Source organism: Scyliorhinus torazame, chromosome 2 (genome assembly GCF_047496885.1).
Source record: "Scyliorhinus torazame isolate Kashiwa2021f chromosome 2, sScyTor2.1, whole genome shotgun sequence".
NCBI classification, from domain to species: Eukaryota; Metazoa; Chordata; class Chondrichthyes; order Carcharhiniformes; family Scyliorhinidae; genus Scyliorhinus; species Scyliorhinus torazame.
In genome coordinates, this window is record NC_092708.1 from 238,238,526 (window position 1) to 238,264,574 (window position 26,049).

The following is a 26,049-nucleotide window of genomic DNA, read 5'->3' on the forward strand; positions in this document are numbered from 1 at the left end:
GTGTGCACATTGGCTGCTACGTTACCCACATTACAACAGTGACAAAATTCCAAAAACAAATGCAAGTTCTTTTCTCTTTATTTCTTCCAATGAAGAATGCCAAGTTGGTGTCTCGAAAGCAGGGTAAAAGCTTGTATCTCAGCATTTTTGGGACCGTTACTGTCCAGTTTGTGCCAGACAGGAGAGCCGGACATTCCGCCCCAGATGTCACAATAGCAAATTTATGTGTCGCTTTTTAGGGTACAACGTTCTGTCTGTTAATAAACTTATGCATCCTCCATCCTGTGACTTTCCTTAAACAATGTCCTCGAAGATGACACTAGCTCATTTTTTAATCCACTTGTCATGAACTGCTGCAGCACTTTAACCCCTTCCAGTTGCTCGTCCTGCAATCCCTCCAACGTTCTTCCCCAGCAATATCTCTGCTGTTTTTTTTACCACCACCATTTTAACCCCTGGAGTCAGCTTTTCATTGTCCAATCTCACTTACCCAGTAAAGGGCAGATAACAAATTTGTGAGGAGGTGCTGGTGGCGGGCAGAGGTCGGGGCGATTACAAAACAGGAAATGAATGGAGATAAATATTCTTTTAAAATAATTTCAGTGAGAGGCTAAGGGCAATTTTAAAAATTGGCACTTTTCCTTTTGATTTCCGATAAATGAAAGAGGAATGTGCATACTGGCGCCTTTGGAGAATTTACTAGCCCCACCAAGGGGTCATTTTCTACCAATCTGACTTACTTTTTCTCAGATATATTTGAGACAGTAGTGAATAAAAATGTTTTCCTCGAAATGTACCCTTTTGTACAAAGCTGCATAATGTGGCTGTCATAAGCAAAGGGGCGATAAGGGATTGTACCCCTGCCCCGTACTCATGCCCCCCCCCCCCCCCCCAAACCCACCCACCCAGCCTTTTAATGCCCTTGAAGATCTGAGGAAACTCATTGTGTCATTCACAGGAGCTTGAAGCTGCTTACTTTGACTTCGCTTCCTGAAGTAGGGTAGGGTCGTCGGTGGCGAGGTAAACGCGTTTTTTGTCAACCTCAATCTTGCGAGTCAGAATCTTGTAGTGTTCCTCCACGTGCACCATGTATTCTTCAATCGGATGATAGGCTGCCTCAGTTCCAACCTTGTCTGTGCGACGCACATGAACACTGGTGAGAAAAGAAAGGGATCAGTTTTCCTCAGTTTGCTTCCCTGCTTTATGAAGCTGGCGATAGCTGTTGGGAACTGCTCAATGTTCTGCAGATTTGTGAGATAAGGATGGAACGAGATGAAGAAATATAAAAGCCTGCTGGGTGTTCAGCAAAGAACGTTTGATGATACATCAAAATAGATCACTGATAAATACATTACTTGTCTGACCAGGTAGGTGAATTAGATTCTTAAGATAAATGTCAAAAAAGCAGAGTGTGAGTTTTAGTGACTTTAATCTCCAATTAAAGACATGAGGATCTCGCTCTTTGTGGCAAAGATTTAGTAGGTGCATGTTCTAGAGTACATTCAGGCAATTACCAACAATTTCACAAAGTATATTTACCGTTATGTACACAGAATAAGAAATATATTTAGAAGAGAAGGGCACACCCAAACATACCAAAAAAAAAGTAATAATAAAAAATAAAATAGTATGACTGGTCGGGTATCAACAGCAGCAACTCTGTACAACTAGCAAAATTATTTACAACACATAAGTAGGTGACTGTTTGTGTGTGGGGGGGGGAGGAGACTGGGGAGTTGGAGACTGGGGAGGTAAATATACATTTGGGTGCCGGAGAAACAATTACAAAGGGCAATACTCGAATGGGTCTGGTGTTGGTGTTGTCACTTGCTTCTCCCGGACGGATCTCGCTGCCGTTGTCGTCTCGCGCTCACCTCCGCTTCAGCCGTTCCTCCCGTCTTTCACCTGGATTCTACTTGTTCTCTGTTTCTGGAGATGCCAAGTTTCTGGAGATGCCAAGTTTGTTACCGTATCCCGTGCCCTACTTCCGACTGTCATTTCTTTGCCCCCCCCCCCCCCTGGTTCTCCTCTCTTGTTCCTGTCCCTTCCCTCTCCTCCCCCGCCACCCCCCCCAGTGGTTCGCCTTTCTTTCCTCTTAGGTTTAGCTGTCCCCCCCCCACTCACCCGGTCTATCTCTCTCTCTCATGTTTTGGATACTTTCCCCTGATTCTTGGTTACCTGGCTATTCTTCTGCTTGTTCGTTGGCCACAAACAGGTCCCGGAACAATTGGGTGAATGGCTCCCACGTTCTGTGGAAGCCGTTGTCTGACCCTCGGATGGCAAATTTAATTTTCTCCATTTGGAGGGATTCCGAGAGGTCGGACAGCCAGTCTGCAGCTTTGGGTGATGCTGCTGACCACCAGCCGAACAGGATTCTACGGCGGGTGATCAGGGAGGCAAAGGCAAGGGCGTCTGCCCTCCTCCCCAGGAATAGATCTGGCTGGTCCGAAACCCCGAAGACCGCCACATTCGGGCATAGCTCCACCCTCATCCCCGCCACTTTGGACATTGCCTCGAAGAAGGCTGTCCAGTACCCTGCAAGTCTGGGGCAAGACCAGAACATGGGGCGTGGTTGGCCTGGCTTCCTTGGCACCGCTCACATCTATCCTACACCTCCGGGAAGAACCTCCTCATACGGGTTCTTGTTAGATGGGCTCTATGTACCACTTTTAGCGGTGTCAGGCTGTGCCTTGCGTACGTGGAGGTGGAGTTGACCCTATGGAGTGCTTCGCTCCAGAGTCCCCACCCTTTTTCAATCCCCAGGTCCTCCCCCCATTTCTTTCTTGACGCGTCCAGTAGGGTGTCGGACATCTCTACCAATCGGTCATACTTGTTTCTACAGTATCATTTATGCTTGCGTCCAGTAACTCTTCCAGTAATGTCTGTCGTGGCGGTTGTGGGCAAGTCCTTGTCTCCTTTCGTAGGAAGTTTTTCAGTTTAGCTACCTTAGCTCGATCCCCCTGGCTAGCTGGAATTTCTCTGTCAGTTCGTCCAGTGCGGCGATCCTGCCGTCCGTGTATAGGTCCCTGGCTGTCAGTGTCCCTCCGTCCTATCCCCACTTTTTGAAGGTGGCGTCAGTCAGCGCTAGTGTGAACCTTGGTTGTTGCAGATGGGAGCTTTGTCCGACATTTTGGTCAGGCCAAATTGCGGCTGTAGTTAGTTCCAGGATTGGACGGTGGCTATCACCACCGGGCTGCTGGAGTGTTTTATGGGTGGGGATGGGAGTGCTGGCGCGGCGAGGGCCCGGAAGGAGGTCCCCTTGCAGGACGCCTCTTCCGCGCCCACCCACTCGGCTTCTGGCTCCTTGATCCATCCCCTTATTCGTTCGGCCGTCACCACCCAGTGGTAGAATTGTAGGTTTTGGAGGGCTGGCACCCCCCCTGGGTTTTGATTTTTGTAGGGCCTTCTTTGGGATCCGAGCATTCTTCCCCCCCCCATACTAACGCCATGATTAATTTGTCCAGTGCTTTGAAAAAGGCCTTGGGGTGTAGATCGGAATGGATCTAAGTAGGAAGAGGTACCTGGGCAGTACGTTCATTTTGATCGTCTGGACTCTCACCGCGAGGGAGAGTGGGAGTGTGTTCCATCTTTGCAAGTCCTTTTTTACTTCCTCCGTCAGACTGGTGAGGTTCCATTTGGATCCCTTTCCAATCATGGGCTATTTGGATCCCCAGGTAGCGGATTTAGACGCCAGTTTAAGCGGCAGTCCCGTTGGTGCTGCCCCCCTGCCATCCCCCCCCCCCTATTGTGGGTGTACCGGGAAGATCTCGCTTTTGCTCATGTTGAGAAGGCACCAAACTCTTTTAGGAGCGCGATGATTCCGTCCATGCTGCTTTGTGGGTCCAAAATGTAGAGGAGCAGGTCATCTGAGAGTGAGACTCCGTGCTCTCTGCCGCCCCTTCGGATCCCCCTCCAGCTGTTTGCTGCTCTGAGCGCGATTGCTAGTGGTTCGATCGCTAGAGTGAACAGCAGCAGGGACAGTGGGCATCCTTGTCTGGTGCCCCTGTGCAGCTGGAAGTATCGGGAGTTGGTGTTGTTGGTCCGTACGCTCGCCATGGGAGCGTTGTATAGGAGTTTTACCCAGGAGGTGAACCCCGTTCCAAGCCCGAACCGCCCCAGTACCTCGATGAGGGATTACCATTCGACCCTGTCGAAGGCCATTTCTGTATCTAGGGAGACGATCACCTCTGGTGTTCTCTCCCCGGAGGGGGTTATTATCACGTGCCTGAGGTTCGAGGTAAGCTGTTTACCTTTGACAAAGCCCATCTGATCCTCCGCGACCAACTCGGATACACAGTCTTCTAGCCTTTTGGCTAAGATTCTGTCTAGTATTTTGGCATCTACATTCAGCAGTGAGATGGGTCTGTATGACCCACATTCCGTTGGGTCTTTATCTTTCTTAGGTATCAGCGAGATTGAGGCCTGTGCTAGCGTGGGTGACAGTGTTCCCCTAGCTAGCGAGTTTGTGAACATCTCCCACGGTGCGAGGCCAGTGCTGTCACAATTGTTTTGTAGAAGTCCGCTGGAAACCTGTCTGGTCCCGGCGCCTTCCCTGCCTGCATGGAGCTAATGCTGTCCATGATCCCTCCCAGTGCTAGTGGTGCTTCCAGGCTCCGTTTTCTTCCCTCCCCCACGACTGGAATGTCCAGTCCATCAAGGAACCATTTCATCCCGGGCTCCCCCATTGGGGGCTCTGAGGTGTACAGCTCTTGGTAGAAGGCCTTGAAGGTTTTGTTGATCTTTTCTGGTTCTGTTTCTAATGTGCCTCTGGTATCCCTGATTTGTGCAATTTCTCTGGTGGCTGCCTGCTTTCTCAGCTGGTGTGCCAACAGGTGGCTGGCTTTGTCTCCGTGTTCGTATAGGGTCCCACGTGCCTGGTGGAGTTGGTGCACTGCTTTCTTGATGGAGAGCAGGCCAGAGTTCCTTTGTAGCTCTTCCTCTCCGCCAGGAGCTCTACGGTCGGGGCCCCAGAGTATTTACAGTCTACTTCCAGTATGGAGTCAACCAGCTGCTGCCTAGCCGCCCTTTCCTCCCTATCTCTTCGCGCTTTGAAAGCGATGATTTCCCCTCTTAGTACAGCCTTTAGCGCTTCCCAGAACGTGGAGGGTGAGACCTTTCAGTTCTGGTTGTTCTCCGTGTACTCTGCTATGGTCTGCGATATCTTTTCGTTGAAGGCCTTGTAGGGCAACGTCCAACCTCCATGTGGGGCGCTGGGCCCTGGTCGTCTCCAGCCTCACGTCCATGTAATGTGGAGCGTGGTCTGATATCACAATTGTCTATCCCCAGAAGCACCGTTTTCCCCACCACAAAGAAGTCAATTCTGGTGCATACGTTGTGTACTGGGGAGGAGGAGGAGAATTCCTCTCCCCTGGGTGGACGAACCTCCAGGTGTCCACCGCTCCCATCTGTTCCATAAAGTGACCAAGTTCCCTTGCCATGCTTGAGGTTTTCCCCGTTTTGGGGTTTGATCTGTCTGTCAGTGGATTCTGTACACAAATGGAGTCCCTGCCCCATGATTTGTCGGTGCGTCGCTATGTCAGGGATTTCTGCCATGGTCTTCTTGATGAAGCTCGTGTCATCCCAGTTGAGTGCGTATACGTTAACTAGTACTACCGATGCCCCATCCAGGGCCCCGCTGACCATGATATACCACCTCCCTGGGTCCGTAACCGTCTTTGTCGCCCTAAACATCGTTCTCTTGCTGATCAATATCACCATCCCCCTGGCCCTCATCCCACAGCAGGAATGGTAGGTCTGTCCCACCCAGCCCTTTCTTACCCGCAGTCAGTCCTGCTCTCTCAGGTGTGTCTCTTGGAGGAAGACTATGTCGGCCCTCATATTTCTTAGGTGGGTGAGGACTCTGGATCTTTTCACCTAGCCGTTGAATCCCCTTATGTTCCAGGTGACTATCCTGGTGAGGGGCTTCTGCCCCCTCGCTCCTGTGGGATTAACCATACTTACCTGGTGGACGCGCACCTGCTCTCCGGGGTTTCCCTTTGTTAGGGGGCCATCCAGGATGGCCGCTGTCACTGCTCTCTCCATGCAGTCGGGTCCTTGCGCTCCGGGGTTTCCCTTTGTCCAGGGGGCACCCGACATGGCCGCCCACTGTGCGTCCACCACGTGGGTAGTCCCCTGCACTCTGGGGTCTCCCTTCGCCCAGAGACCGTACTGGGTGGGTGTTTGCAGCGATTCCTTGTTTCGAGCCCTTGGTTGTGGCACTTTGTAGCCCTATTGCAATTCCTTTTCTAGCCTCATTTGTCCCTCCATCCCTGTGATACCCCACCCCGGTCTCTCCCCTTTCCCCCCTCTCCCTTGTAGCCCTCCTTTGTCCCTCTTTCCCCTGTTCCTATCCCCGTTTGCTCTCCCGCCTCTGTTAAGTGGTTCCCCTCACCCCCTGCCTGGTGCCTTCCCCCCGGTTGGGGGCGTGCTGCGGCCCTGCTTTGTTGCATGCCCCCGACGCTAGCTTTCCCGCTAGTACGGTGGCCCCCCTCCCGGGAGTTACTGTCTCGCTTCTCCCTTGCCCGACCTCTGCGGTTTTCTGCCCGCTCTTCCCCCATCCTACCCTGCACTCCTCTTGCTTGCTCTCCCTTCTCCGCTACTCTCGGTCCCTCGTGTTGGGGCCTGGTCTCCCACCTGAAGCGGTCCCTCGGGTAGTGGTTTACTTTTTGTTCAGGGTGCACGCGCCGTGGCGGGGGTGGGGGGGCCTGGAGTCGCCGCACTCCCCCCCCCCCCCCCCCCGTCCCGTCGGCGTGTTGCTGCCCCCTGCCAGGGTCCCCTTATTTCTACCCTAGCTGCTGGTTTTCCAGCCCGTGTTCCTAGGCAAACTTGTTTGCTTCAGCGGGGGCTGTGTCGAAGTATTCTCTTTCTTGGTATGTGACCCAGAGTTTCGCTGGGTACAGCATACCAAAACGTACGTCGTTCTTGTGAAGAGCTGCTTTCGCTCTATTGAATTCGGCGCGTCTCCTGGCTCGGTCTGCCCCAATGTCCTCGTAAATTCTAATGAAGTGTCCTTCCCATTTGCAGGTTCTGTTTTTCCTGGCCCAGTGCAGGATTGTTTCCCTATCTTGGTACCAGTGCAGTTTACTGGACCACTGCTCTCGGGTGGTCCCCTGCCTTGGGTTTCGGGCGCAGCGACCGGTGTGCTCTGTCCATTTCTGGTGGGTTGGGGAAAGTTTTCCTTCCCACTAAGTCGACCAACATCTCGGCTACGTATGCCATGGAGTTTCTACCCTCGATCCCCTCTGGCAGGCCCACTAGCCTGATATTCTGCCTTCTCGAGCGTTTTTTCTGATCATCCACTCTGCCCTCCAGGCTCCCATGCGTTGTGCCCAGTCTCGCCACCTCCTTCTCCAGGGCCGTGATCCGGTCGCTCTTGTCAGGCACGGCTTTTTCCAGCTCCTTAATGGTCGCCTCTTGGGCTTCCAGTTCCTCCTCTTGGCTTCCAGTTTCTCTTCTGTTCTGCCCAGGGCGAGCTGCACCTCCGCCAGGGCCTTGGCCATTGCTGCCTGCACTGCGGCCTCTATGTCTGCCCTAGCCTTTGCCTTGATTTCCTGCTGATGTTCCCTCAGCACCTCAGCAAAGGCTGCCTTCCAGTTCCAGTACCCCTCTGGCCCAGGGGGAAAATGCTCCTGTCAGCCCAGTTCTTTTTGTTGCAGCGAACCTTCCATTCCGCCACTTTGTGCGCTGATGAGCTCATCTGAACGGGCTCGCACATTGCCCCGTCTACTTTTGGTGCCCCGTTTCCCTCTGCTTTGGCTCCCTTCTAGCATTCCACCCCCCCACCCCCCCCCACCCTTTTCCTTTCCCCTCCCTTCCCTCCTTTAACATTGGTGTTCTTGGTAATTTTGAAAATGAGGACAGCAAATCCAGCTCAACTTTAATTAGAGAAACATGCACATTGAGCAAAATCTTAAGAGACCCTTCTTTTCTCCTCTTGCGGCTCTCTCCAGACCCCCTGCTCTCCTCTCTGCAGTGTGGTGGCATGGCAACGTGCCCCCTGTGGTACTTCACTCGAGTATTCAGGATTCATGTGTGAGTCCTGACTGTGAACACTAGCAGGCATTTCACTGTAGGGGACCTCACAGCCAAGCACAATCCTATTTTGAGTCACATGTGGCAGTCTCTCACACACACAACGAACACAGATCTCACAGGCGAGGCGAAGCTCAGCACGTGATCAAATTGAGGGCCTTGCTGCTGTATATGGCTCAGCGACTGGCAAGAGAAACGGGCTGAGCTGGCAGAGAACATAAATGGTATATTTGAAGCAGAATTTTGCTCTGTACAGAATTTCTGCAAAATTACAGAAGTGTTACGGTGAAGAAAGAGGCCATTCGGCCCACCATGTCTGCACGGACTCTCCGAATGATCAATTCACTTAGTGCCATTCTCCCACCTTCTCTCTGTAATCCTGAACATTCTTCCTTTCCAGATAACAGCCTAATTCCGATTTGAATCCCTCAATTGAACCGGGATCCACCACATCCTCAGGCAGAGCATTCTAGACCCTTATCACCTGTTGCGCGAAAAAGATTTTCCTCATGACGCTTTTGCTTCTTTTGCAAAGTACTTTCAATCTGTGCCCTCTCATTCTCGATCCTGTCACGAGTGGGAACAGATTCGCCCTATCTGCTCTCTCTCGACCCCTCATGATTTTCAACACCCCTATCACATCTCCTCTCAGCCTTGTCTTCTCCAAGGAAAATAGTCATACCTCCTCCAATCTATCTTCATAACTAAAGTTCCTCATCCGAGGAACCATTCTCGTGAATCTTTTAAGCACCCTCTCCAATGCCTTCCCATCTTTAAGTGTGATGCCCAGCACTGGATGCAATATCTTAACTAAGGCTGAACTAGTTTCCTGTACATGTTCAACATAACCGTCATGTTCTTGTATCCTATGCCACCATTAATAAATCCTCGGATATTGTATGCTGCATTAATTGCTCTCTCAACTTGTCCTGCCACCGTTAATAAAGCCTAAGATATTGTATGCTGCATTAATTGCTCTCTCAACCTGTCCTGCCACTTTCAATGACTTATGCACATACACACCCATCTGCTCCTGCACCCCTATTTGAATTGCACCTTTTACTTTACATTGTCTCTCCACTTTCTTCCTAGCAAAATGAATCATTTCACATTTCTCCACCTTCAATTTCATCTGCCACCCGTCTGCCCATTCCGCAACTTGTCTACATCCCTTTGAAGTTCTACACAATTCTCCTCACAATTCACAACATCCACAAATTTTGATATTTTGCTGAGTACACCAATCTCTAGGTCACAAATATTCATCAGGAAGAGCAAGGGACCCAACATTCACCCCTGGAGAACTCCACTACAAATCTTCTTCCAACTGAAAAGAAACACCCTCTCACCACCGCTTTCTCTTTCCTGTCACTCTGCAATTTTCTGCCTGCGTTACATTTGGCAGAATCTGTTGGGGATATTAAGCAAGCAGTATCTATGTAACTACTTGCACCTCCATTATTAGTAGGGTGTTCATTTGCATCAATAACCTTGCAGTTGCCTTTGAACTAATGGCCAGAATTAATCCAGGGTTTTGTGGCTGGGCAGCTAGTGCCACTAAAATTCAAAGACTGGATCCTGGCAGATTTGGTTTGGCCTCGAAGAATGGAAACTTCCAACTCTTCAGTAGCTCGTCTAATGCCAGAAAAAGAAACATCAGATGCAAATATAGAAATGGTTGCAAGATAATATTAGCTGTTGTTCAGTGAAACGGAACAAGGCACATTGTGTTTCTGCCAAATTGTGTTCTTTTATACACACAGATGTTTTTAGTGTGTACTAATTTAGAATGGAAGTGGGCTGCCCCAGTGATGCTGATAAGAATCTGAAGTCTTAATAGCTACTTAAAAATATCTTAGTTTTATTATTGCACTACAATTATACAGAATAAAAATAAACATTTATCTTCACTGTTTTTACAAAGCAAAAGCAAAGATTCTTTTTGGATAGAATGCTGAACTGAAGGCAACCAGCCAACAACAACTAGTTTCATAAAACGACTCTAATGTAAAAAGTATCCAAGATGTTTCAACAAGGGGGCATTGGGAAAATATGCATGCTGACCCAGACAGAGAGATCTGGAGGCATAACCAAAGGCTGACAGCAGAGTGCTGGGCTTTAAGGAGGGTTTCAAAAGACAGGAGGGAGGTGGGGTGAACTGTCCTCTGTTCTGATTCCAAATCTCTTCCTTCACCTAGTGGTGCACTAAGGCAAACTTTTGTCTGTTTCCATAGCTAGTAATTCCCAGAACAAGTCGCTAGTCTGTTGCCAAGGGCTTATAGCTTAGGGGACGCCACTCCACATCAAGCGTGGTTGACCAGGAGTTTCTCCCGCTCTTACCACCAGTCATTGGTGCATTGGAAGGATTTTGCGGGTTGATACTCAACCTCTTTGACTGCGTTATGATCGCACCTTCCTTGGCCATTAAGTCCTGGGGTGGGACTCAAACCCGGAGCTTCCGGCTCAAAGGCAGGGACTGCCTTTGAGAATAAATAATTTTTCTACAGATTTGCACTGCATTGCAAAGTGTGGAATGAAGGATTAATATAGAATGAATACAAGTGAATGATAAAGGGATTATCACATGTTGTAGACTGTATTTCATGATGACACCATTCAGATGTTAATAGGATCCAAGCAAGTTAGTGACGTCGAAACCAAGTCATATAACTTCTCTTTATTGAGAGTTTATTGGGTTGTTCAGTCTCGCAGCTCCTCGCACTCAACCCAGTGACCCAGCCATCCCCTACTTATGTGTGCTAAAAGACAGTTAATGTACATCATCTGCTATTAATAAACCTTAATAATGTAAGTAACAAGACATTAACGGCGGATGTGGTCTAATATCTCATTTACTTAATTACTTCCTAATATTGCATGGGGTAATGGTGCATCTTTATGAATTTGCCTGAACAGCAGCGACCCAGTTACACACATTATGCTGAGGAAGTCAGAAAAGTTCCTACCCAATTATCGGATGCCTGAAGCCAAGCTTTCTCGTTGCCTCTTCAATTTCCTTCTCCAACCAAGATTGCGGTCGTATCAAATATTTGACGAATTGCGAAACCCACCAGACAGACGGATCTCCATGCAGGTGAGTTAGTCGACCTGCGAGGTCCTCGGGAATAGCCAGGGGCAGATATGGCGGTCGCGGGTGCAGGCTGTCAACTATAGGCAGTTCCACCACTTGTACATTTTTATCGTTGGCCTCACCTGCGAATACAATGCACAGAAATCTGAATTCTGGATCCACTATGTTAAATCACGACAGCTTGGCTGTACTGAACGAGTGGGAGTGGGAGGCTGCTTTTGGTGCATAGCAATTGCTGCTCAGCTGGGACCTCCATGAACCTTGGGCTGGTTTGAGACTCTTAACATTTTTCTGGTTGAATTGCAGTTAACCTTTTGTCAAAAGAGCCACAAACCTTCATTAAGTTAGATTTTGAGTGAGGAAAGCAGCACAGGCACACAATAAGAAAAAATTAGATTAAAAATGTTTGAAAAACAAAGCGAATAAAATTGACATAAAGACAAAATCGCAATTAACTTGGTTGAAATCACATTTGTTTCTTGATAATCTGTTGAAATTTAAATTGCAGGAGAATCACAGTGATGTCATAGAATCCCTATGCAGAGGAGGCCATTCGACACATCGCGTCTGCACCGACCCTCTGAAAGAACACTCCACACAAGCCACTCCACCTGCCCTACCCCAATAATCCCTTAACCTAACCTACACATCTTCCGACACTAAGGGGCAATTTTAGCATGGCCAGTCCACCTAACCTGCACATCTTTGGACTGTGGGAGGAACCAGAGCACCAGGAGGAAACCCACGCAGACGTGGGGAAAACGTGCAAGCTCCACACAGCACAATTTTAATTCTTCCCCGAAATAGTCATTGCACACCAGCTGGTCGACTTTTACTCACTATTGAAATGAGCTATGGTAGTCACCCTCTGAAATTAAAAATACATCAGAACAAAATATATACCGTAGATGTCAGCGTATAATTCGACTTTTGAACCTTTGAACATCCCTCTAAAAATGGGGGTGGTCTTATACACAAAGTATAATAGTGAACCATGTGGCATGCATGTGATGGTCGCCATTTTTGGCGTTCGCAACGGGCGGGCGGGCCATATGGGCATGCCTTAAGCACTTTTGTATCTCGGCACTGCTGTATTGCTTGCTTGACCCCTTGCACTCAGTTATAAGCTACCTTCTGTAAAGCATCCATTTGTAAGGTGACAAAATAACACTGACTGCTTCTGCATGTCATGGCTAAAAATTGTGGCGGATGAGGGGTGGTAGGCAGGAATGCAGGTGAATTTATATAATCTCGAAGATATGTAAAAATATGGTCTGAAGGAATAGGGTCATTTTACATGCCGAGATCTATGGCACTTAATTCCAACTGAAAGATATCGGTTGAACATAAATTTGCAATGTTACAGACCGTGTATTCCAAATTGTGACATTTTGCTCGAGATGGGATTTTACAGAAGGATTGCCAGTAACTGGCCTGAAGCCTAAACTTCATCAGTAAATCCCAAACCACAAGATTTCCTCACTTCAAATAAATTTGACTTTGTAACCTCAAAGAGACTTCAGCCAGAATTTTAAATAAGTGCAGTGTCTGGATTGAAAGCACACAGGTGCACTATTTGGAGTTATTGGCCCCCATGTTGTTTAATCGACATAATCCCGGGACTGAACATTTTCAATGAGGGCAATCATTGAAGGCTCCGTTGTGCCAACGGAGAGTTTCAGTCAGCAATGCAGGCAGCCCTGGCTGACCTCGACCATTTCCAGCCCCACATGGTGGGCGCTGGGCAGGAAGTGGTGTGGTTTGGGGCAAATGGATCATGTGAGGGACTGCCAGTCACTGCCCTCCCCCACCAAATCCATCGTGGTTGCCGGGCCACAACTGCAGCCACAACTCAACCTCTGGAGGGTTTGCTCCCCCAGGATCATGGCCAGCTAGCTGAGGATTTTCTTCAAACAACTAAAAATAAACAAAGCTGATGGTTTCCCTTTCTTTATATCTATCTTCGGGTCAGCAGATTCCACCTGAACCCGGGGGAGCTTCCGATCATGGAGTGTTGGAGGGATTTCCCATCGGCCCTCCAGCCAACTCCCTGGCCTTTAATTGTCTGAAACTTTGACAATCAGTGACCATTTCTAAAAGGGGGAGACAGTGGATTAGTAATCTGCGGGATTCCGGTCAGGCCTTAATTTGCATCCCATCAGCAAAATGCAAATCAGTTTCACGTTCGTTCCTCGCGGGTTTCCCGATTTGCCATTTTTTTCGCTCCTGCCAAATTCCCCCCCCCCCCCATCCCCATCGCGTCCCTGTCCCCATATTGAACCCGCTGTCAGGATTGGAAACACATTTGGTACAGGTTGATTAAGAAACATGGATGATACGCATTGATATTTGCCCTTGGAAATCAGGGGCGGGATTCTCCGACCCCTCGCCGGGTTGGAGAATCGCCGGGAGCTGGCGTGAATCCCCCCCCACCGTGTCCCGAATTCTCCGTCACCAGAGATTCGGCGGGGGCGGGAACGGCGACCCGCCGATTCTCCGGCCCGCGCTGGGCCGAAGTCCCGCTGCTGGAATGCCTGTCCCGCCAGCATGGATTAAACCACCTTATGAACGGCGGGACAAGGTGGCGCGGGCAGGCTCAGGTGTCCTGGAGGGGGGGGGGCCGCGGGGCGATCTGGCCCCGGGGGGTGCCCCCACGGTGGCCTGGCCCGCGATCGGGGCCTACTGATCCGCAGGCGGGCCTGTGCCGTGGGGGCACTCTTTTTCTTACGCCTTCGCCATGGTCTTCACTATGGCAGAGGCGGAAGAGACCCCCTCGCCTGCGTGGGGATGACGTCAGCAGCCGCTGACGCTCTCGCGCATGCGCCGACCCGCGTCGCCCGGCGTAGACCTTTCGGCCCCGGCTGGCGTGGCGCCAGAGGCCTTTCCCGCCAGCCGGTGGAGCATAAACCACTCCGGCTTGGGCCTAGCCCCTCAAGGTGAGGGCTTGGCCCCTACCTTTGGGGCGGCCTGACACCGGAGTGGTTCCTGCCACTCCATTACGCCGGAACCCCCCGCCCCGCCGGGTAGGGGAGAATCCCGCCCATGATCTTCTCTTCACTTCAGGCAGGTTCATGAACCACGGGCGCGATTCTCCACTCTCGCGACTAAGTGCTCACGCCGTCGTGAATGCTGTCGAGTTTCACGACGGCGTGAAACGGCCCCGATCGCGATCGATTCAAGGCCCGAAAATGGGCTAGGAGCGGGGCCACGAGGAACCCGGGGGGGCGTGTCACGAAAGCAGCGCCATCAGCGCGCGCCAGGCATTGGCGCCGCCTTAAAGCCGGCACTGCATAACTGGCGTCACTCGCGCATGCGTGGTTGCCGTCCTCCCCGAGACCGCCCTGAAAGAAGATGCCGGATGGATCTTGCGGGGCGCGGAGGAAAGGAGGTTCTCCTTCAGGGAGGTCGGCCCTCCAATCGGTGGGCACCGATCGCGGGCCAGACCCCATTTGAGGCCCCCCCAGTGCAGGAACCCCCTTCCTCCCCTCCCCACAGGCCGTCCCCCCAGCGTTCCCGCGCTGTTCCCGCCGGCAGCGACCAGGTGTGGACGGCGCCGGTGGGAACCCGTTGTATTGGGTAGGCCGCTCGGCCCATCCAGGCTGGAGAATAGCGGAGAATCGCCATTTTGGGTGTCTCGGGCGATTCTCCGGCCTGCGCCGCGCTGATCTCGCTGCTTGGGTGAATCGCAGGAGGGCGTCGGACCAGTGTTGCGTGAAAAAATGGTGCCCCAGGCAATTCTCCAAACGGAGCAGCATCGGAGAATCGCGCCCCACATTTCAAAATCGAATAACGGGCTCAATGACTGAGTTAAAATCAAAATTTCCGCTCTGTAGCCCTGGCTTCGGCAGCAAAAAAATAACAGTGTATTTCAGCGCTCAAATAACAAAGAAAAAGGTACAACCTGTTATTATATAGGGCCATTTAATACAATTCATTATTGATTATTATTTCAACAGCTACTTTTCAATGAAATAAGGATTTTTTTTATTTTAAAAGGTAATATTTTGTTTTGCCATTTTGCACACTGCATAGAGCTAAGGTGCATGAGTTGACCACAGTAGATGGTGTTTGTGGCTTTCTATTCAAAATGACTACTCAATGGGCGGCATGGTAGCATAGTGGTTAGCACTGTTGCTTCACAGCGCCAGGGTCCCAGGTTCGATTCTCGGCTTGGGTCACTGTCTGTGCGGCGTTTGCACGGTCTCCCTGTGTTTGCGTGGGTTTCCTCCGGGTGCTCCGGTTTCCTCCCATAAGTCCCGAAAGACGTGCTGTTAGGTGAATTTGACATTCCGAATTCTCCCTCCTTGTATCCGAACAGGCGCCGGAATGTGGCGACTAGGGGCTTTTCACGGTAACTTCACTGCAGTGTTCATGTAAGCCTACTTGTGACAATAAAGATTATTTTAAAAAATGCAGCTGTGGCTATGATCCTCCTGAGGTATGCTCTCTGGGGCTGCCCAATTGAATGTATTTGCCTTTCAATCCCTTTCTAAGCAGCTGCTCCTTTTGATGGAAGACGGTGGCTCAGTCTGAATTGTTCACATCCTTAAAAGGAGAAAGAAACCGCAGAGCTCAATTCTGATGGTTAGTTAACTCAATTTTGAAAAAGAAAACATTCATTCTCGAGATGGCGATTACTCATCCCTGGTTGCAGTGGGGAAAGTGGTGACGTGAAGGAGTGCTCGGCTACGGGCCACTCCGAGGGTAGTGCAGAATCATGCCACTGAAGACACATCGAGGCCAGGCCAGAAGCTTCACACACAAACATAATGAGTAAGGAGCAGGAAGAGGCCATTTGGCCACTTGAGGCTTCTCCGCCATTCAGTAGGATCATGGCTGATCTGATTGTGGCCTCAACTCCACATCCCGCTTACCCCCCCGATAACATTTGATCCCCTTGTCAGCCATGAATCTATCTACCTCTGCTTTAAAAATGCTCAATGATCCAACCTGACCACCCACTGGGGAAGAGGGTTCCAACAATTCACAACTCTCAGCGAAGAAATTTGTCTCACCTTTGTCTTAAATGGGAGATCCCCTATGTCATAGAATGTCATAGAATTTACAGTGCAGAAGGAGGCCATTCGGCCCATCGAGTCTGCACCGGCTCTTGGAAAGAGCACCCTACCCAAGGTTAACACCTCCACCCTATCCCCATAACCCAGTAACCCCACCCAACACTAAGGGCAATTTTGGATACCAAGGGCAATTTATCATGGCCAATCCACCTAACCTGCGCATCTTTGGACTGTGGGAGGAAACCGGAGCACCCGGAGGAAACCCACGCACACACGGGGAGGATGTGCAGACGCCGCACAGACAGTGACCCAAGCCGGAATCGAACCGGGGACCCTGGAGCTGTGAAGCAATTGTGCTATCCACAATGCTACCGTGCTGCCCTATAGTTCCAGTAAAGTACTAAGTGAACTAACTGTAATGGGTAAGCTTTGAGACCAGTAAGGTCAATGGTCTGTACAGGAATCGAACCTGCGATCTTGCTGCCCTAACAATCTGAGCTAACCATCCTTCCCTAAAGGACATTAGTGAACCAGTCACTTTTACCGATGCTAACACTTTTCATTCCATTTTTTAAAAAAACAATTCAATTTTTCAGATGGCCGCAGTGAAAATTCAACTTAAATTCTTCAGATTTTCAGTTCAGGATCACAAGCCCACCAGTTCATAGAGCTACTGTGCTGCCATTCTGCAGTCACGTAGTTTTGATTTTGACTCAGCAATTCCTCTTCACAGGTTGACAGAATTGTTACGGTGCAGTAGGAGGCCATTTGGCCCATCATCTCTGCACCGGCTCTCTAAGTGAGCATCATGACCAGTACCATCCCGTGTAACTCCTACGCGTTGTTTCTATTCAAATAATCAGCCAATGCCCCTTGAATGCCTCGATTGATCCTGCCTCCACCTCACTTCCAGGCAGTGCATTCCAGAAACAAGCCACTCGCTGTGTGAAAAAGGCTTACCCTCACATTGCATTTGCTCTTCGAAAACACAGGCGGCAGGAGGGAAATGAATAAATAATTGAAAAAGGAAAAAAAAAAGGGTAGTGTGAAGGAGCAGGGTAATGGGATTAATGTAGATATCACAACAGAGAATACACTTCGAAAGTGATTAATTGGCTGTAATGCACACGGAGACACCCTGAAAATGTGAATGGTACTTCATAAATACAAGTTTGCCTTAATTTCCTTTTTTTCCCCTTCTATTCTCTAAATGGATTGACCTTTCTGAGTTGGCACAGCTACAATAACTGGACGGTTTCCTGTGCTGTGAAATTAGAGGATTTTATGCCCCAACAAACGGACGTTTGAAATAGGTAACCTGGCCTACAAGACAACTTCGCTTACTCAGCTGGCACAGGGAGAAAACAGTGGCAAGATGGTGTTATGGTAGTGATAAGGGCAGCACGGTAGCACAGTGGATAGCACCGTGGCTTCATAGCGCCAGGGTCCCAGGTTCGATTCCCCGCTGGTCACTCTCTGTGCGGAGTCTGCACGTTCTCCCCGTGCCTGCGTGGGTTTCCTCCGGGTGCTCCGGATTCCTCCCACATCCAAAGACGTGCAGGTTAGGTGGATTGGCCACGCTAAATTGCCCTTAGTGACCAAAAAGGTTAGGAGGGGTTATTGGGTTACGGGGAGAGGGTGGAAGTGAGGGCTTAAGTGGGTCGGTGCAGACTCGATGGGCCGAATGGCCTCCTTCTGCACTGTATGTTCTATGTTTCCTATGTCATCTGTTGATCATGCCGTACTTGGAATTGACTCAAAACAAGAAGAGAGATTTTCCTAAGTGGCCATCTGCTGGGGTCCTGACATTTCTCCTTCACTGGGACAGCCCCAGGTGGATCTGAGACATCAACTCAACCCATGGGAGGAGAAAAGACTGGTGCACACAGCTGGAGGTCTATCATGCAGCTGGTGACGTGCTTCAAATCATCTTGGGTCTGGGGAAATAAATGATTGCATTTGGCCGGAGTATCTCTCCACTTGCCCTGGGATCCCACCCTCCCTCTGCAAATCCAGGAACAGGCCACGGCTCCAGGGGTCGGTCAGGTGCCTGTCACCAGGTGATCAGAATTGAAATGTCGAGGAGTCCAGGAATGTCCCTGCTCCCATCTCCGTACACCAGCAATGTCCCAGGAATTCCCAGGGCGTTGTTCTTGGAACGGAGGTGCACCATAAGACCATAAGACATAGGAGCAGAATTAGGCCACTCGGCCCATCGAGTCTGCTCCGCCATTCAATCATGGCTGATATTTTCTCATCCCCATTCTCCTGCCTTCTCCCCATAACCCGTGATCCCCTTATTAATCAAAAACCTATCTATCTCTGTCTTAATGGCACTCAGTGATTTGGCCTCCACAGCCTTCTGCGGTAAAGTTTTCCACAGATTCGCCACCCTCTGGCTGAAGAAATTCCTCCTCATCTCTGCTTTAAAGGATCATTCCTTTAGTCTGAGATGGTGTCCTCTGGTTCTAGCTTTTCCTACAAGTGGAAACATCCTCTCCACGTTCACTCTATCCAGGCCTCGCAGTATCCTGTAAGTTTCAATAAGAACACCCCCTCATCCTGCTAAACAGACCCAGAGTCCTCAACCATTCCTCAGACAAGTTCTTCATTCCAGGGATCAATCTTGTGAACCTCCTCTGGACCTTTTCCAAGGCCAGCACATCCTTCCTTAGATACGGGCCCAAAACTGCTCACAATACTCCAAATGGGGTCTGACCAGAGCCTTATACAGCCTCAGAAGTATATCCCTGGTCTTGTATACTAGCCCTCTCGACATGAATGCGAACATTGCATTTGCCTTCTTAACTGCCTGCACGTTAACTTGAAGAGAATCGTGAACAAGGACTCCCAAGTCCCTTTGTGCTTCTGATTTCCGAAGCATTTCCCCATTTGGAAAATAGTCTATGCCTCAATTCCTCCTTCCAAAGTGCATAACCTCACACTTTTACACATTGTATTTAATTTGCCACTTCATTGCCCACTCTCCTAGCTTGTCCAAATCCTTCTGCAGCCCTCTTGCTTCCTCAATACTACCTGTCCCTCCACAGATCTTTGGATCATCTGCAAACTTAGCAACAGTGCCTTCAGTTCCTTCTTCCAGATCATTACTGTACATTGTAAAAAGATGTGGTCCCAGCACAGACCCCTGAGGCACACCACTAGTCACCGGCTGCCATCCTGAAAAGACTCCTTTATCCCCACTCTTTGCCTTTTGCCAGTCAGCCAATCCTCTATCCATGCCAGGATCTTACCCTTAACACCATGGGCTCTTAACTTATTTAACAGTCTCCTATGCGGCATCTTGTCAAAGGCCTTCTGGAAATCTCAATAAATCACGCCCACTGGTTCTCCTTTATCTAACTTCCTTGTTACCTCTTCAAAGAAATCTAACAGATTTGTCAGACATGGCCTCCCTTTGACAAAGCCATGCTGTCTCAGTCCTATTTTATCATGCACTTCCAAGTGTCATGATATTCAGATAAACATCATGGTGCAAACACACATACACACTGATGGACAGATCAACGGACCAATCAACACACACGCAACATCACAGCCAATCACAGGCAAGAGCATACACACTATAAAACAGGGAACACCACAGTTCCCGCTCATTCCAGCAGGAAACAGCTCATGGCACAGAGCTCACAGAGTGCCACTCAGACATACACCATGTGCTGAGTGCCTCTCAAAGATAGTGTAAGGGCTGGGTCCACAGGTTAAAGAGTAAAGAACGAACCACAGTCATATGTTTACAGATGGAAACAGAGTTGGACCATCTGCAACCGTGTTGGTTCGTCTGTATAGTGGAACACCCAACACGACACCAAGTACTTCGCGATCTCATCTTTAATAACAGACTCTAAAATCTTACCAATGACCGAATCAGGCTAACCGGCCTATAATTTCCCGTCTTCTGCCTCCCTCCCTCCCTTTTTAAACAGTGGTGTTACATTAGCCACTTTCCTGTCCTCTAGGACCCTTCCTGCCTCTAGTGATTCCTGAAAGGGAGAATGTGGATTCCCAGGACACAGAATGGAGGAAGGTGATGCTTGGGAGTGGGCATGTCAGCACAGTGCCGTCTCGTTACACCGTCAAAATTCTGTGCGAGATAAACACGTCTTTGCAGCAAGTCACAGGAGGAGTTGAACCTCCCCAACCACCTTATTTTTGAAGGCGGTGCTATTTGAGGAGGTTTGTGGCACATTACCATTAGATTCGCAATTGTGCTTTGCCTGCAGAACAAATCTGAAAACATAATCTGTGATAAGATGTTACCCAAAAGGAACGAGGGATGGGAATGTGTGTGCTTCTGAGAAATCTACAAGAATTTTTACTTGATGTTATTAGATGCAAATCAATGGGTTGACACAGAGGTCAAATGAGACTGACAACTACTGAAAGGGAATCATAGTTTTAATTGCCAAGTTTAGCATTTGCATACAAAATATAAAACCTGATCTGGCGGGTAGCACAAGCAAGGGTTGTGGTTGTTTGGTAACCACACTCACTCAACAGCTAGACAATTACCATACTCAAACGCCATCTGCTTTAAGATGTGGGGTGACTGCTTCTTCCCCTATTGCTGTGTGGGCAGCTGGAGAGGAACCATGACCTGAGCAGGGGAAGGCACACTGAATCTGTCACTCTCTGCGGTCTGCTGGACTAAATGAAGCAAGTTATCAGTGCTGTCCCTATAACCTGAAAGCAGAGGGAGGGCTGGTTTGCCTGTGGCTCCTGCTGTTGCTCCTAATTGCTCCATCAATTGTGCTGGCTGATGAAGCGTTCGTGCTCGCTGAAGGGATTATTAACAAAGGTTATCTCAGTAGGCTATAATAATTAAAAGAAAATTTCAGGCTCCAGCAGGATATAATAACCAAAAAGACAATATCAGGTTCCAGCCTAATTTTGTTAATCTGAAACCCAACCCTTGACTTTCTGGTTTCCAGCATTTGTTCTCTTCTTACTGTGATCTCTCCATCCCTATACCCCCCACCAGCCGGGACCCTGACTTTTCTCCTCCGCTGGGACAGACCCAGGTGGATCTGAAACACAAACTCACCCCATGGGAGGAGAAAAGGCTGGTGCACAGCTGGAGGCCTCTCTGGCTGCTGGTGGCTGCTTGAAATCATCTTGAACTCCGGGGAAATAAATGATTGCCTTTAGCCAGAGGATCTCTCCGCTTGTCCTGGGAACCCACCCTCCCTTTGGAAATCACTGAAGGGATTCCCCCTCCCCCTCTTCTGCTCCACAAGCAAAACCCCTCCCTAGAGTTTCTTCAAGCCCCAAGACCTAAACGTTTGTCTAGTTTCTCTCCTATTTCCCTTGACCTCTGTGGCAGTCTGTGTAGAGGTATTACGGTACCTGGAAATGCTGGAACATCATTGGTAGATATTGTATGTTTCCTATTGGTCAACTGTATGGTAGCTCCGCCCTGCAAGGCGGGGTATAAGAGCCCGTGCCGCCCCAGCAGCCTTCTTTCTGTACCTGAGCTGCTGGGGGAAACATCTAGCTTATTAAAGCCTTCAATTGGACTACAACTTCGCTTTAGTGGTCATTGATCGTGCATCAATTTAATAAGCTAGATTTAAAAGGATGGAGCTCCGAATTAAGCCGGAGTGTCTGCAACTCAGCCCCCATGCGGCGAACTCAGCGGCAACCTTCAAGCACTGGCTGACATGTTTTAAAGGATATCTCGGAACGGCCGAAAACACACCCACGGGAGAACAGAAAATGCAAGTCCTGCACCCGAGGGTGAGCCCGGATATTTACACCCTCATCGAGGACGCGGACGACTTCGATGCAGCAATGGAGCTGCTAAAAGGACATTATATTCGCCCGGAAAACCAGGTCAACGCCCGACATCTGCTAGCAAAGAGGCGACAAATCCCTGGGGAAATCGCTGGAAGAATTCTACCGTGCGCTCCTGGTGTTGGGGAGAAACTGCAGCTGCCCGCAAGTTTCGGCGAGCGATCACACAGAACTCTTGATCCGGGACGCTTTTGTGGCAGGTATGCTGTCCTCCCAAATCCGCCAGCGATTGCTGGAAAAAGACACCCTAGGCCTCAAGGAGGCTCGGGCCCTTGCAGGCTCCCTGGATGTGGCCTCCAGAAACGACCGCGCTTACGTTCCCAAATTGCGCGGCAGCCCCCTGGGCAACGTGGAACCCCTCCGCAGCCGACCCCGAGACATCCCCCATCCCCCCACAAGCTTGTGCTGCAAGGCAGCCTGGCAACCCCGGGAGGCCCCGCTGCTACCTTTGCGGGCAGGCCAAGCACCCCCGGCAGCGCTGCCCGGCCCGCGCATCCACCTGCAAGGGATATGGTAAAAAGGGCCACTTCGTGGTGGTATGCCAGGCCCGTGCGGTTGCCGCGGCCTCCGGCGGCGAATGCGGACCGCCACCACAAACCTCTCCACTGTCCCCGTGCGGCCAGCGGGCGCCGCCATCTTCCTCCTCCAGGGCCACGTGCGGTCCCCGAACGCCGCCATCTTGTCCCGTGGACGCCACGTTTGATGGATGGGTTCCCCCATTTTGTGCACCCCCAGCCATGTGCGACCAATGGGAGCCGCCATCTTGGACGGACTCCCAGGACGCTAGCTCGGCTGACCGCACACCGCCCGAAGAGAACACTCAACTGCTGCAATTAGCCTCGGTGACCCTGGACCAGTCCCGGCCTCGAACACTCTCAACTGCTACAACAACAGTACTAATCAACGGGCACGAGACATCCTGCTTAATCGACTCTGGGAGCACAGAGAGCTTCATTATCACCCCAACACGGTAAGGCACTGTTCTCTCCTCGTCCACCCCGTTAATCATAAAATCTCCCTGGCCTCCCACTCAGTGGAGATAAAGGGGTTTTGTGTAGCAAACCTCACAGTCCAGGGAAGGGAGTTTAAAAATTACCGGCTCCACGTCCTCCCCCACCTCTGCGCAGCCACACTCCAAGGTTTAGACTTCCAGTGTAATCTCCAAAGTCTAACTTTCAAATTTGGCGGCACTATACCCCCCCCTCACTGCCTGCGGCCTCGCGACCCTCAATGTCGATCCGCCTTCCCTGTTTGTGAACCTCACCCCGGATTGCAAACCCGTCGCCACCAGGAGCAGACGTACAGTGCCCAGGATCGGATCTTTATTAGATCAGAGCGCCAAAGGCTACTGAGGGAAGGAGTCATTGAAGCAAGTAACAGCCCCTGGAGAGCTCAAGTAGTGCTGGTAAAGACCAGGGAGAAGCATAGGATGGTCATCGACTACAGTCAGACCATCAACAGGTTTACGCAGCTGGACGCGTACCCTCTCCCCACCCCATATCCGACCTGGTAAACAGGATCACGCATTACAAGGTCTTCTCCATGGTGATCGTAAGTCCGCCTACCACCAGCTCCCCATCCGCACTAGTGACCGCAAATACATTGCCTTCGAGGCAGATGGGTGGCTCTATCACTTCTCAAGGGTTCCCTTTGGTGTCTCGGTCCTCCAGCGCGAGATGGACCGAATGGTTGACCGGTACGGTTTACGGGCAACATTCCCATATCTCAATAGTGTCACCATCTGCGGCCACGACCAGCAGGACCACGACACCAACCACCGAAAATTCCTCCAGACCGCAAAGATTCTTAAGGATAAATGCGTGTTTAGCACCGGCCGCCTAGCCATCCTCGGCTACGTAGTGCGAAATGGAGTTATAGGCCCCGACCCTGAACGCATGCTCCCCCTTATGGAGTTCCCCCTCCCTCAATGCTCCAAGGCCCTGAAGCGCTGCCTAGCGTTTTTCTCTTACTATGCTCAGTGGTTCCCCAACTATGCGGACAAGGCCCGTCCCCTGATCCAATCCACAGTTTTTCCCCTGTCGATAGAGGCCCGCCAGGCCTTCAGCCGCATCAAAGCAGACATTGCAAAGGCAACAATGCACGCCATCGATGAGTCCATCCCCTTCCAGGTCGTGAGCGACGCGTCTGACGTAGCTCTGGCGGCCACCCTCAACCAAGCGGGCAGACCCGTGGCCTTCTTCTCATGTACCCTCCATGCTTCCGAAATCCGCCACTCCTCAGTCGAAAAGGAGGCCCAGGCCATAGTTGAAGCTGTGCGACATTGGAGGCAGTACCTGGCCGGCAGGAGATTCACTCTCCTCACTGACCAACGGTCGGTTGCTTTCATGTTCGGTAATGCACAGCGGGGCAAGATAAAAAACGATAAGATCTTGCGGTGGAGGATCAAACTCTCCACCGACAACTACGAGATCTTGTATCGTCCCGTGAAGCTAAACGAGCCTCCCGATGCCCTGTCCCGCGGCACATGTGCCAATGCACAAGTGGACCGCCTCAGAGCCTCCACGAGGACCTCTGCCACCCGGGGGTCACTCGCTTTTTCCACTTTATTAAGACCCGCAACCTGCCCTACTCCATCGAGGAGGTCAGAACAGCCACCAGGGACTGCCAAATCTGCGCGGAGTGCAAGCCGCACTTCTACAGGCCAGAGAAAGCGCACCTGATAAAGGCTTCCCGCCCCTTTGAACGCCTCAGCATGGACTTCAACGGCCCCCTCCCTCCACCGACCGCAACACGTACTTCCTGAATGTGATTGATGAGTACTCCCGGTTCCCATTCGCCATCCCTGCCCTGACATGGCCGCAACCACCGTCATCAAGGCCCTCCATAGCATCTTTGCACTGTTCGGTTCCCCACTTACATACATAGTAATAGGGGGTCCTCCTTTATGAGCGACGAACTGCGTCAATTCCTGCTCAGCAAGGGCATCGCCTCGAGCAGGACGACCAGTTACAACCACCGGGGTAACGGACAGGTAGAGAGGGAGAACGGAACAGTCTGGAAGACCATCCTACTGGCCCTACGGTCCAGGAATCTCCCAGTCTCCCGCTGGCAGGGCGTCCTCCCGGATGCCCTCCAATCCATCCGGTCACTGCTTTGTACCATGACCAACCAAACACCTCACGAACGTCTCCTTGTCTTCTGCAGGAAGTCCTCCTCTGGGACCTCGCTCCTGACTTGGCTGGCAGCTCCCGGACCCATCCTGCTCCGAAAACACGTGCGGGCACACAAGTCGGACCCGTTGGTCGAGAGGGTCCATCTTCTCCACGCTAACCCCCAGTACGCCTACATGGCATATCCCGATGGCCGACAAGATACGGTCTCCCTTCGAGACCTGGCGCCCGCCGGATCCCCACGCACACCCCAGCCCCCAGTCCCACCCTCCCTCCCACTAGTGCAGCTTACAGGAGGATCGGTCCTTCCGCTGGCCCCGTGTAGGCTCCCCCAACCACCGACGCTCCCCTCCCAGGTCAACCGTTTTCCCCGCCAGCGCCGTCTAGGGGTGTTGAAGCTGCCACAGAGATCGAGGCCACGCTCCCGGAGTCACAGATGCCCAAGCCTCCACCGGAGTCACCACCGAAGCTTTGATGATCACAGAGAACGACCAGGGCCCCCGATCGACTGATTGCTTCATTTTAAAGTGTATAGTTAATTATGAATCTGTAAATAGTTATAAAACGCTGTACGGAGGTATACTATAATTTCTACCACGTTACCATGTTGAAATAATATCAAGCCACCACCCCCACCGGACTCTTTTTTTAACAGGGGGTGAATGTGGTAGTCTGTGTAGAGGTATTACGGTACCTGGTAATGCTGGAACACCATTGGTAGATATTGTATGTTTCCTATTGGTCAAGCTGTATGGTAGCTCCGCCCTGCAAGGCGGGGTATAAGAGCCCGTGCCGCCACAGCACCCTCCTTTCTGTACCTGAGCTGCTGGGGGAAACAACTAGCTTATTAAAGCCTTCATTTGGACTACAACCTCGCTTTAGTGGTCATTGATCGTGCATTAACCTCCTCCTTGACTTCATCCCTACTAAACTGCAACTCAACTTCCTCCCCAGTTCCATATGA

At 50.7% G+C, this 26,049-nt stretch overlaps 1 protein-coding gene across 6 annotated transcripts in view; it reads right to left on the minus strand.

Moving 5' to 3' along the window:
- LOC140396632 (alpha-(1,6)-fucosyltransferase) overlaps window positions 1-26,049 on the minus strand; it is a 1,055,147-nt gene that overhangs the window by 37,793 nt on the left and 991,305 nt on the right. For all 6 annotated transcript variants that reach the window (XM_072485445.1, XM_072485437.1, XM_072485429.1 and 3 more), the window contains 2 exons: window positions 10,998-11,244; window positions 977-1,153 (listed from right to left, as the gene is read on the minus strand). In XM_072485445.1, coding sequence (XP_072341546.1) covers window positions 977-1,153; window positions 10,998-11,244 — 424 coding nt within the window. The remainder of the gene's footprint in view (window positions 1-976; window positions 1,154-10,997; window positions 11,245-26,049) is intronic.